Raw genomic sequence first — 13,528 nt, forward strand, 5'->3', positions numbered from 1 at the left:
CTACAACCACAACCACAACCACAACCTCCACTTCCACTCTACCTCCCACAAGCCCCCACCACTCCCCCCAACCTCCATCCCCGGCGACGGCAACCTCAAAAATGGCACCTCCGCCCCATCCTGCGGCTCGAGAGACCCCCATACACGCCTCCTCACAACCCCCACATAGTCCAACTCCGGCGGCGAGAGCCACGTATCCTTCTTGAAAAGCCTTGCCTTCTGTCTCCGCCTCAAATCTTTCTCCAGCGCGGCCGAAATCCTTGTAATATGAACTCCATGCACAGAACCACTCCTCTCGAGGTTGTGCAGGCTATCGTTCTGCATCTCAATATCCTGCACGACGTCCACATTTGTGGGCATAGCAGACTCAGAAGGCGCAGAAGACGATTCCGCCGCGGGTGCTGGTGGTGCTACGTCTTGCGTCTGCTGCACCGGCCGCTCCCACGCATCACAATAGTGCGTCACCGTCCTCCCATCCCTATCCCAGTCCTCCCCATCCTCCTCTTCCTCCTCCTCCACGATACCATCAAGCGACTGCTGCCACGTCGGACCACACGCATCCGTAAGCCTCGCCCGCGGCTCGTTGAAGGCACCGCGGGTGCGATCAATGTCCGCCATAAGCTCACTCCACTCGTCATCCACATCCTGGGACGTGTCTACGGCGCCGTTGACGACATTGAAGGTCCTGTACTGCGCCTGCGCGTTCACGTTGGGAACGAACGTTTCGAGGTGATCCCACGCCCGTGAGAGGTGCTGGAGCTGCTCTTGGAGGATATAGAGTCTGCTGAAAGTATTGGGAGCACGGTTCTGGAGGGTGTCCTCGGGAGCGGGGGAGATGCCGTCGGTGTATACGTAGCTCTCGATTTCTCCCGGGGATTCGTAGAGATCATAGTCGTTGTCGTTGCCGGTGTTGTCGTTGTCGTCGTCGTTGGCGTTGTCAGAAGTTGGGGAATGGTCACCACCCTCAACTTTAAGAGGATCATCGTGATCATCACCACCACCTTCACCGGCATTGGTTTCGTGGTGCTCCTCCCCGTCCTCTGAATTTGATTTCTTGCTGCCTTCACCGTCCTGGCTGCCTTCGCTCTCCTGGCTGCCTTCGCTGTCCTGGCTTCCTTCGCCGTCCTGGCTGCCTTTACCGACCTCACTATCCCCGCTGTCCCCGCTCTCCCCACTGTGCTCACTGCCCTCGTCCGGATCACTACTATACGCCTCCTCACTCCCCCCCATACTCCCCCTCCCACTCGACTCCAAATCCTCCCTATCACTCGCATCCTCGACAGGCCCATACCTCACCATCTCCTGACACGGCAGCGGCACGGCCCCCCACAAATACGGCCCCTCGCCCCTCTGACTCATGATCCTCCTGGGCACGGTCCAAAAGCCATCCAGCGGCTCCGCCGACAACACACGATGCGGGAGTGGCTGCAGTCGCCACATGCGCACCACAAGCCGGGAAGCCAGGGAGCCGATGGTGCAGCTGGCGGTGTAGGGGATATTGAGGTAGTTGCATGCCGTGCGGAGCCGGCACAGGGAGATGTCGGCGGGGACAAAGAAGTGGGCGCGGTGGGTGGCGGGGACGTTGTGGATGGCGCGAGCGGCGGGGTTGCCTTGGAGGCGGGGGGGCGCGGAGGCGGCGCGGGTGCGGAGGTGGGCGTTGGGGGTGGCGGGCGGAGGGGGGAGGAAGTACGTGTTGGGGAGGGGGGCGGGGGTCGGGACGTAGGTGGATATGGTAAGGTCGTAGATAGGGATGGTGTAGTAGGACATGCTGAAGTGTGGGGATGGTGCTGGAGGGGACTGTAAAGGCGGGAAGGCTGAAAAGACGGTGGGAGAACGGGTTATATGGCTGGATGAAGACACGGTGGGCTTCAGTCTACAGAGGCAGTCCTGTTTATATATCTGTCTGTCGTGAATATAGGCTACTGTGTCTATAGACACTCTGGCCAGTGACACCCACGACATGATATGTCCACAGTTGCTGTCAACAGCCTGTCCCTTGCCTCCTGAAACCTTGCCAGACTCGTATAATAATACTACAGCAGGTCAATGTTAGTACACTAGAATCCCGCCAGATCACCGCCGTGAGACCTCGCCGCTCCATGTCTGTGGATAGGTATTGCCTTTTCATGTGTGCAGTGGATGTAGTAGCTGTGGTTTCCCAGCCCGTATCGGAAGAGGTTCCGTGAGACGGTGTTAAGTTAGCTGTTCAATACCAAAGCTATAGCACACAGTAAAGAGCCCATGATAATATCTACTGCCAGTCTCGAGTCGGCGGTGACATGTAATCGCCGACAGAGTTGCAATTGATCATTTTCCATACTTCCTGCCAGTGGCACAGCCACAACCACCCAGCCAAATGCACCACCAAAAGCTCTCAGCACTCGGTCCAGCGTCTAGCTCGCCTGCATCATCACATAACTCAATTTTTCCAGATTTTGATTCCTTAGTCCAGCGATTATTTACTCCCCGTCGGGAAAAAAGTGAGTACATATCATCAACACACAACGCCCAACAGACCAAGTAAATTAAAGTGGACATCTCCTAGATTTCTAGAGCCTACCCATTTCTAGCTCAACCCTTCACCAAATGACAAAAGCGCGGCAAACACGTCTTTGCAAAAGACCGCTATCTGGGATTGGGCATATATACAGTCTGAGCATACATATATACCAAACCCACCCCGGCCCTGCGCACACCTCATCACCGGTGCACATCTCATCACCGAGTGACATTCCATGAGCGCACAGACCAACACCTGGGCCCTTAAAGACTTGGCACGCTACCCCACGACGCAAAAGTTTATCGCAGCTCTCCCACCACAACCACAACCTCCAACTACAACATCACCAACCCTCAACACCACCCACCACATACCACCACATTCCCCCGACCTAAACCCACAAACAAATAACCACAATGCCCAAAGCCCGCAAATCCCACCCCCCCTCCTCCTCCTCAGCAGGGCCCTACGCCCGCCCCCCCCCAGCACCTCCGCAAAAGCCGCCGCCACAAAAGCCGTCAACAACGTCTTCAAGATGAACACCAACCTCGGCCAACACATCCTCAAGAACCCCGGCGTCGCGCAAGCCATCGTCGACAAAGCCGGCCTCAAGCAAAGCGACATCGTGCTCGAAGTCGGTCCTGGTACCGGCAACTTAACCGTCAAGATCCTCGAGCAAGCGCGGCGCGTGGTGGCCGTCGAGATGGACCCGCGCATGGCGGCCGAGCTAACGAAGCGTGTGCAGGGCCGGCCGGAGCAGAAGAGGCTCGAGGTGGTGCTGGGCGATTGTATCAAGACCACGCTGCCGTATTTTGATGTGTGTATTAGTAATACGCCTTATCAGGTCTATCCCCCCTCCCCCCTCCCTCCTCTCCCTCTTCTCCTCTCCCTCTTCTCCTCTCCCTCTTCTCCTCTCCCCCTCCCCTCCTGTGCTGTGCTGCGGTGGGTGCGTCGTGCTAACGCACCACAGATCTCCTCCCCCCTCGTCTTCAAGCTCCTCGCGCTCTCCCCGGCCCCACGCACCTGCATCCTCATGTTCCAGCGCGAATTCGCGCTGCGTCTCGTCGCCCGCCCGGGCGACGCGCTCTACTGCCGTCTCAGCGTCAACGCGCAGATGTGGGCAAAATGCACACACATCATGAAAGTCGGCAAAAACAACTTCAAGCCGCCGCCACAGGTAGAGTCCTCCGTGATCAAGCTGGAGATCAAGAACCCACGGCCGGCAGTGTCGTACGATGAGTGGGACGGGCTCTTAAGAGTCGTGTTTGTGCGGAAGAATAAGACGATTGCGGCGGGGTTTAAGAGCAGTGCTGTGATGGGGATGGTGGAGCGGAATTATCGGACGTGGTGTGCGACGGTGGGGGTTGCGCTTGAGGGGGAGGGGGGGGATGTGGAGATGGGCGATGGGGAGGTGGGGGGGGAGGAGGAGGTGGAGGAGATGGAGGTGGATGAGGATGGGATGGGGGATGTGAGGAAGGTGTTGGTGAGGAAGAGTAGGAAGGGGAAGGGGAAGGTTGCGGAGCTCGTCAAGAGGAAGGTTGAGAAGGTGCTGGCGGAGACGGAGCTGGGCGAGAAGAGGGCTGGGAAGTGTGATGAGGCCGATTTCTTGAAGCTGCTGTATGGCTTCAATAAGGAGGGGATCCACTTTAGTTAGACCCGGGGGGGGGGGGGGGTTAACCCGAGGGCTTGGAGTTTGGGTGTCTTTTTTCTCTCTCTTCTTTTTTTCTTTTTGTATATACAAAAGTTGACATTGTTATAGTTCGTGGGCATCTACGTCCTAGGCAGGCATTCAATACTAATCCGATTTCATGCCGATTTGTGCGCGCGTGCTGCAGTAAGGTTTATGAAATGATCGCCTAGTGAACCGGATTGAATATGGGTTAGACTGCATAGTTCATTGCCACCATGTGTTCATCGAATGTTTAACGATATAAGCTGCATCATATCATCATTGAAGTAAATACGATTCCATATATATGCCCCATCAAGCACAACCATACTACACCCTACTACCCGCCTCCCCAACCTCACACCCCGAACCCCAAACTCTGAAAGGACCGGTGGTCCCCCAAACGAGATCTCGATAACTACATAATCACCCCCAACACCTCTATCTGGAACGGCCGGCTACCACAGACCGTAGCGTTCCAGGTGACCAAGTCATATATTTCTTCAGGCAATATCAGTTATATATATATCTCCCTGCAATCACTCGACACGAAAAAAAAAAGCCTATCTTTATACAAGACCGAGTCGACCAAGACGTTACAGACCAACTCACAAACTTAAATCCTAACCGCATCGCCCACAACCACCCCCGCCCCTCACTGTCTTCTATCATCCAATTTGCCAAAGCACGGAAGACGATTGGCAGAACCATGACCGATAGCCATCAAAAGACCAACGAACTAAAAAATAAAAAAAAACAGCCCCCTCCCCCGGTCCCTAACCCTCGCTCACAAACCCTAACCCTACAAATCTCTCTGCACCTCATGATAGCCCATATCAGTTTAACCCTTGACGCTACCTATACTCCACATATCCCAACTTCACTCGCGAGAGATAGTCTGCCCGACCGCAACGCCTGCTAACCCAAGCGTCTCGGAAGACTAGATTATAGCCACATGGACATATTGCGAGTGATATTCTGTGATTAACTCACTCAAGGATCAGGTTAGGTAGTGACGCGCGCGCCCAAGCTTTGGATCGTAGAAGAGAGACGTCGTTCCCATCGTTAAAGATGACGGTAAAAGATAAGAAAGCGTGCCAAAAATGCATGAGACCTGGATTTATAGTTCGTCAGTCCATTTCCCCTATGGGTGGTGGAGCAGAGGATATGGGGCACACATCCAACATCATCTCCTCCTAATTACAACCGTCAGCCAATATCCTGTCATGGTGAAATCCCATCGCAGACACTACGTCACATCTCCCGCCGGCGAACGACTTATTCAATGGCACTCCCACCCATCCTTGGCGCGAGTGATATCCCATGATTCCGTCCAGCCAAACCCCAAATTTATTATAACCAAGATCACCCCTTGGTCAACGTCCCGTATACATATATGCATAAGTTTAAACACGACACGGGAGTCAGTGACGCTGGTATGCCTACGACGACAGCCAAGCCCCGGACGCCCGCCAATCACCCATCTATCCTTAAAACCCTTTAGATACCCCTTCTCCTCTGTCCCCTTCTCCCTCCACCTTTCACCCTGTTAATTTTCACAAACGTCGCCTCACTGATGACCGGGCCCGTTCCGTTGTTGCAATCTCACCCCCACCATTGTGCTCCGAATATCCCGAACCCGGCACCGGAAAACCAGAGTACACCGGCTCATGATCTCCGCAATCAAGCTACGGCCCGATTCCACTCTTCCCGCAAAATGTCCCCTATCTCCCTCCTCCCGTCCTGACTCTCCTGTTTTGGTACCGCGCAGTCAAGCTCGGAGACCTAATCCAGCGACGTGGCACATGAACTTGACAAATAATGTTCAACCTGCGCCCCCTCCCCCGTCAGTGCCGTCTGAGGTTATAACCGCAGAATACCACCATCAGGAGCCATAATGCGGGGATTGAGCCACCCCGCAAATCACCAACCAGCCTAGCCCTTGTTGTGTCCGCAACTATCAGAAGACCAGTCCTCTCCGGCAGCACTCTGCGGCAGTTAATAGCTGGTCAGCCACGATCTCCGAAGACGCCGTCGCATCAATAATCGCAGATACGTGTCCACTTCTTCTGTGTTTCCGAGTTAGTAGTTTTGCTACTTTCTCCTGTCCCCAGTATAGGAAGTTCTCCAGTGAATACTAACCGTTGACATGTAAAGCAATCCACGGGAACCGGCCGACATCTTCGGCTCTCGGGGGTCTAAAGGCTCAAGAAGACCCGGTACCCTACCTATTGCAACGCGATATAGTGGATACAAAGGCAATGTTGGCGAAATACACCGTTATATCGTCCGAGGAGAAACACCCCGCGGCCCGACAATGTCCAACTATCTCTACCAGATGTCAATTTGGAATTAACACTAGCCAAATACAGCAGGTAGGATGTGTTGAACGCCTGAAGAGTTCGTAGCCTCACGAGAAAATTATTACCACGGCAAAGTGATTATCCAAACGCGCCAAGAGTTACATATTTCTTTGAAGTACTGACGGTTAATACTTTCCACGGATGTTGTTATCGCTTTATAAATCATACCCAAGAAACCTCTGGAATTCTTAAATCTAGCTGAAACCAGAGGACAGGGACTGGGTTAGAGCTGTTTTTCAACGAAAATGTAAGCGGGTGTTGTACCAACGAGTGCGAATTCAGGAACAACAGCTGCACCCGCTCAGATTTAGTTCCTTGCAGGCCCAGCCAGCCCCAAGATCCCCAGAACCATGCCTTCCCGGGCGCTCCCGGCCGTGTCCCTGGGTACATCTCATGTCGCTGACAGCTAGTAGAGCTAGAGCTCTCGTCTATATCATCCTCGGGGACCAATATTCAGCCCCAGTAATTCCACACGATTCTGAGTAGTAATCGAGGCTAGGATAGCATCTACTCTCTGATAATCACAATCTATCGAAACTCCAAGCTCGAGGACATCAACGTCGAATGTGGCCGTCATTTCATTCGGGATCCCTTTAGTAGGAGGCCAGCCCAGATCGCAATGCTAACGCAAGAACGCTCTATGTTTACATATCGTGCTCCTCCGAACGCTGTCAATCATTGACCTTGTAGATCTCTCTAGGCCATAGGGTCAACTCAACTCAACGATATAATCGACAGTAACGCAGTTCGGAAAAGCCCGTTTACCACACCACATGCAGTCGTTCGTTGGAATCTTTTTTGGCCCCCTAAGTGATACTTTGTGGTATTGAGGCCACTAAGATTGTTATGGAATATCGTAAGTTATGGTTATTCATATTCAGCAATGCCTTTATTTGACTCACGCATCCGGAATTATTTTAAAACCGACGTTGAATCTGGAACCCAGTAGTTGGCGGATTCCATAACCCGACCCAATGGGATCCAGTAACTCCCGCTCACTAAGGACCAATAATCATAAGCACATATTCTCAATTTCTCATCGGCCGAGGCCCCACGTCATTAGCCACGAGTAAACATTTCTACTCCCCGGGCTTGCTATTCCCTCCAGGCTTACCTATTCTCACCCAAATGGACCGCCCATACTGCGGCCTCAACCCCCGTCCTTAGTGCTAACGGGAGAGAATAGAAAACCCCGGCAGGTGATCATGCAATACAACGGAAACGAGGACTTATACCACCGGATCCGAGTTCCTTCAGGTGACTTCTATGGCCATACGTATATACTCCAACAGCTTCTCGATGGATGACAGTCTTTCCCACGCAATAATACCGATACTACGACAACATATCCAGCACCAAAGCCAAACCTAGACAGGTACAAATATTCACCCAAGGCCCAAACGCGGAGAACCCTCCCCAGTATATTAAAATCGAAACCCCCCACCCCCACCCCACCCCGAGTTCTTCCGCTAATTCTAGAAATATCCTGTGTTGATGATGAGAATGAGACGGTGTTCGGAAGACCTGGCGGGACGAAATCCCGGGATCCAACGAGCCATATTTGTAGTTTCGACAGGACTAGATTTCCCGGAACAAGACCACAAAATCCCGTGATACATTCCAGCGCTCATGGTGACCTATAAGCGTTTTCAGTAAGGCATTATAGAGTCTGTGACATGTAATTACCGTCTGAGTTCTAAGTTCATTCGTTTTGATTATAGGTCTATTACTCTTAAACTCCATTCTCAATGAAGTAATCAATCAATCAGGTAAGGTATAGTTACCAAAGCCATGTTTGGACTTTTGACATACTCTCGCTACCACTGAGTTACATTTGATCTTAGTGTGATCTATTATTCTTCCTCGGGAATCGTTTGGGAACAGGTAAGAGCCCGTTTGGAAACAGGTAAGTCCCGGTTCGGCAACAGGCCAAAACGGAGTATACAAGGGGTGAAAATTGGGCTTCAAAGACCGATTTTCTAGGATTTGACTCTTGGAATTTCCGTTTTGGTCCGCTAACGAACGGGCCCAACTCATTAGGACCCGGGACCTCAATACATTAGTAATAACCTGAGCCCGACAGCACCGGCGTGACAAGAGAATAGTTATGGAGTGGACGGGACTAAACAAATAGCACACCCATTTGGTCCGTTCTCTCCACTATCTTGAATTGACGGTGTTCCTGGCGAGAATATCTGTATAATTACAGCTATATCGCCTCAATTTTCAAAGTAGGTGATGTGCGATAATCTATGCACTTCAGATATCACACTTGCAGTAGCGAGCAGGGATTCACCGCCCCCGTAATTAAGGATGTCTAAAATCCAGGGTTAGGGTTAACGTGCCGCGCCTCCTCGAGTGATATATTGTGATTCACACTGCAACGCCACACAAAACTCTGATTCGCTTGCAAAAATTCACAAGGTAGGTAAGAGCACTTCGGCAAATTACTTTGGACATTTCCAGAACATACAAGCGAATCTGGATCGTGGGGGTATGACACACCTCCAGGCTAGCATTTATCCCACCAAAAGTGTATGCATGGGACAGATAAAATGAAATTTAGGGTATTTTCGGAAAGAAGTTCACCGCGTACCAGTAAGTTCTGTTTGGCCCTCTCTGAACGCTTGGACCACTAGTCTGTGCTGTCCCAAGAAACTTGTTTTGGCGCCTAGAACCTCTCTTGAGACAGGCAGGAAGTCTCACCACAAAAGTCCCGAGACATTTCAGTTGCATCTTTAACACTAGGCTGTTCACGATGCCGAGGCAGGCACCTTGAGACAGACCAATCGCTGGCTTCTCTGTTTAAAACGATGATGGCACTGTTTTCAAAAATCTCGGAATCGCTACCGCGAGACACTGCAAGGGCAATCCACCCGGCCCATTAAAGGCCAGACCAAACAAGGCCGGAGGTATAGGTCGAGCGGTGTTTATGGTCATTGTCTGAGTCTTGTAAAATTGATTCCCTTAGGCCGTATATGATGATGATTCTCCTGCCAGGATAAAATATTACGGCAGTTTTCGGCAAATTCTCTAGAATGACCCCAATAAAGAGTCGGCGTTCACTGATAGACATGGGTCTGTTTATGGTCATGAAGGATGTCGTTTATCGGATTCTTTATTTTAATAATGATTTAGATCAAAGAAGCGGATAATCCTTGTATTTAGGAACCTTGTAGGAGTCCGGATCCGAGTTTTCTCTGCATTATCGGCTTTGATAGATCATTCGACCGGATGAGTGGGGTCGTGCAATCCTTCACATAGGTCCAAAGGATCAGACGCACAAACCAGTAGGCCTTCTAGGTAACAGCAAAGTATTCGGCAAGTACTCTGAATTCCTAGGGTTAGGTCTCAGATCTCAAATGATGCTGCTGGAAGTTTAACATGAGGGTCAACATCGCCCCCCCCCCCCCGGGGGGCCCCCATGCCAGACTACGTGTATTCTGCGCGCTTTGTTGAAACCGACAGATATATTTATTCAAGTAGGCCTGTTCAATTCGAAATAACCCCATCCCTCCCGCAAATAAGTGGTTTGGATCAGGACGAGATCCTGTCACTATCACGCCACGGGAAGAGTGGTCAAGTTCCATTCATAACCCACAAAAAGGCTTATTATCCGTCTAAGTCAATTAGTCCACGTATTATCTCAAAATAGGAGTAACATTAACACCGCCTCATATATCAGAATTCTGATAGGGGTTCTCTGGATTCTATGATGTTATCAGTATGGGAACTTACGGAACATCTATAATTATGAATCTGATTTCTGCTAGGTGCTTCTATTTTCCGGAAGAGCTGCGGTCAGCTCTTTGCCGCAGCATAGATGCACCTGGCTGTTTAGACCCATTGTAATAAGAGATTCTAAGAAGGCAAGAATTGGCGAATTTCATCTGGGATATCAGGAAAACTTGGGACTAAATTTCATCCCCTGAATGAAAAGTGATATCCCCAAAGAAACCCCCCGTACGTACCAAACGGAGAATTCGATCCGGTGCTTTATGGTTTTCATGTTTGGTTGCGACTGTTCAAGTCTCAGACGGACATTGTACATCTTGGGGTATGCAGCTGTCTGAACTTGACACATCTGACGTATATGCACCTGTAATTCAATTAAGGTTGAGAACACCGTGTTGGGAAAATCGTTGCTGTAGTAACGTGGTAAAAGTCCAATGTGGAGTTTTGACAACCTACAACCTACAACCTACAACCTACAACGTGCATGTACTCTGCTACCACAATAGAAAACTTCTTTCATCTCCGCATCTGCAAGACATGGTAATTTTACGCCTACTATCTTCCCAACTACACTCTGGTGATCTTTGTTCTCAAAAGCCAGTTTGGCTTAGCTACAATCGGGATCTACCAGAAGAGGTTATTCCTCGTCCTCACGAACCATCTCGTTAAAATTGAACAAATTGAAGAGGCCACAGATAAGGTCTCTACGTAGATAATGGGTGCTGGTGGACCTGAATTGGCTCGATCGCTTGCTCACTTATTAGTATTACTCTTAGTCCGGCTAGGTGATACCTCTGGTCGTCGATCACCAACATAGGACACCTATAGCTGGAGCCATTTCTTTTGCCAGCTGGAATTGGTTTCCTGTTCGCTTTGAACCTTTTATGACCCGTCGATTATGTAGCTTATGTGATAGCTGCTCAACCCAAGCACCTTTGTAGATCACGCCAATTATACCAGCGAAAGGTGACAGCTGGACATTACCATAACCGGATTCGTCGTCTTGCTGGTACCCATTCCAAAGACGGTTGCATCCTGCATAAAGCCCAATGGCATCTTGGAGGAATAATTTGCGGGCAGCCGAGAATGATCCAGGAGGTGGAACACAGAAATCTTTGGCTCCCGTACCAGTGCAAAGCGTCCATTACGATCGAATTGATGCCTCGATGAGGCCCCCGACATTCCTTTTCGCGCCCTAGTCCATTGAGGCGTGTTGATACTGAAAATACCATGGCGGATATCCGCATATATTACATGCAAACTCCAATCAACCCATTGTGAAGGAAGCGATTATCATAGCTATAATCAGCGGAAGTCCACACAGGATGCTTACAATTACCCCGTACTCAACCTGACAAGGCAGATACAACCGTTAGTACGACTATCTTATACGGAGGCCAGTATAAGAGGCCACAGTGATAATTCATGATCCAGAGGCGAGTTTCATACACAATCTTTGAAACAGCGACAGAATATCCTCTAGCACTGACTACATGATTTATCCATCATTGGTTATCTGCGGAGCTTCCCGGCTTGGCACATAATCCTTATTTCGACACATGTCGCACAAACGATCCGGCATAATAAGAGACATGCTTTGCATTTAACAGGTCCTATACGGTCACACGGGAGATCCGACATCGATTAGAAGAAACATTGCACCGCTTTTACAGAGACACGGCTGGAAACGCTCCTATCACCTTTGGTCTCTTGGGCAAAGAGTACATGCCCCACGGCCCAAGGTGTACATAACTGGGAAACTTTCCCAATAAACACGGTCTCACCACCTTCTCGGCGAGCGCTCCGACTTCTCACGGCGGTATAAATCCTTTGGGATACTTGGCAGCAGAGATTTCGATCTTTCCATCCTTGAATTCGGGGAGCTTGGATCGAATAGGCTTCTTCTGGCCTCTGCTAGGACATGGCTCAAGCACCCATCCCTCTACATCTGCCAACTAGCGCAGCGATACTAAGCATGCATGCAGCTATCTCTTCCACGAAAATCTTTCTGCCTTTCTCTCGTTCCAGGATCGACTGGCAACCAAACAACCAGGATGATCCTGGGGGGTCAAAGAAACTAATCAGAGCGAAAATACGAAAATCTGGATGTCAATACCGACAGCTCGTACTACCAGGTCAGTCTCAGACACTGCAAGATCCCGTTAGGGGCTCCCCGGTGTAGAGAATCATTGGATGGTATGCGGATCGAGGCCAGTCGTTAAGTATCGTTTAAAGTGTGATTTATCTCCGACTGGTAAAGACTTAACGTGATACACGCAGGTCTCAGGAGGGTGGGCTACATGAGCGAATCCTATGTTTAAAGTAAATACGGGGTAGGATAAAGGTGGTGGGGGAGAAAGGAAAACGTATAGGGATGAAACAGTTGATATCTTCAAGCAAGATCTTTGAATTTTTTCACTTATTCACAGGGGTCCGAGTTGTCTCCAGTAGAGAACCCGGTATGTTGCCTTTTGTTGTTTTCTAGCTCTTTTGCATGTTCCGATTAGAGTATACAACATCAGCTACTCAGTAAAATAACGAATTCTGGATACGTAGTGTTGATTAGTTGATATTTATGGCTGAGTTGGGGCGGAGGAACAGCGGATGATACAGAAAAAGCATTTTCAACACTAGCATCGCCGAGCTCAAGAGCTACCCTGGAAAGCAGTACCCTTGGCTTGGCGAAACTAATAATTGGGGGAGACTTTTGTAGGTTTGACAGAGCCCCCACAGCATCGGAAAAAAGATAAAAAGGAAGCATGTCTCTTTTGTACCTTATCTCATGGACCGCTTATGAACACCTTACAGCCCATAGGATAGCAAAAATATAATGACAGAAGTGGGACTTGAACCCACGCTCGTTTCCGAACCAGGAATTGATGTTAAGATTAAGACCTTAACCTGGCGCCATAACCAACTCGGCCATCCTGCCTTGAGGCCTTGAGGTCTCGCCTCGTCTAGAAACGTTTTTTTACCAAAAGTGTTGACGTGTTCATTATTGACACGTATATTCCTTTCCGTAACGCTTTATCCGGAATAAGCTAGTTTCGGTCTAAGTAAATTCGTATAATCGGCAAAAAGTTGTTCATATGAGACATTCGTTCTTTGTTTCGAACATCGCCCGAAAAACTGGTTCTGGTTGTGGTATTCGTTCTTTGTCCTTGCTGCATATGGTCGGTGGCAATGTCCAGAGACATTTGTCTTTGTTTCGTTCCTATTGGCCGTGAACGCATTTGAAGACCGGCCAAAAATCGTTTTAAC

At 50.1% G+C, this 13,528-nt stretch overlaps 2 protein-coding genes across 2 annotated transcripts; one reads left to right on the forward strand and one right to left on the reverse strand.

Moving 5' to 3' along the window:
- Nucleotides 1-1,767, reverse strand: LAJ45_04838 (uncharacterized protein; the record flags this gene model as incomplete). The annotated part of the gene is made up of 1 exon (XM_046114414.1): nt 1-1,767. One exon carries the CDS (start codon nt 1,765-1,767, stop codon nt 1-3), a length of 1,767 nt encoding a protein of 588 aa, XP_045972440.1.
- A 968-nt stretch (nt 1,768-2,735) lies between these two features.
- LAJ45_04839 (uncharacterized protein) lies at nt 2,736-4,154 on the forward strand (the record flags this gene model as incomplete). The annotated part of the gene is made up of 2 exons (XM_046114415.1): nt 2,736-3,344; nt 3,471-4,154. 2 exons carry the CDS (start codon nt 2,736-2,738, stop codon nt 4,152-4,154), a joined length of 1,293 nt encoding a protein of 430 aa, XP_045972441.1.
- Nucleotides 4,155-13,528: the final 9,374 nt, after the last annotated feature.

This window comes from Morchella importuna, assembly GCF_003444635.1.
Source record: "Morchella importuna strain M04M26 chromosome Unknown Morimp01GS012, whole genome shotgun sequence".
Classification (NCBI taxonomy): Eukaryota; Fungi; Ascomycota; class Pezizomycetes; order Pezizales; family Morchellaceae; genus Morchella; species Morchella importuna.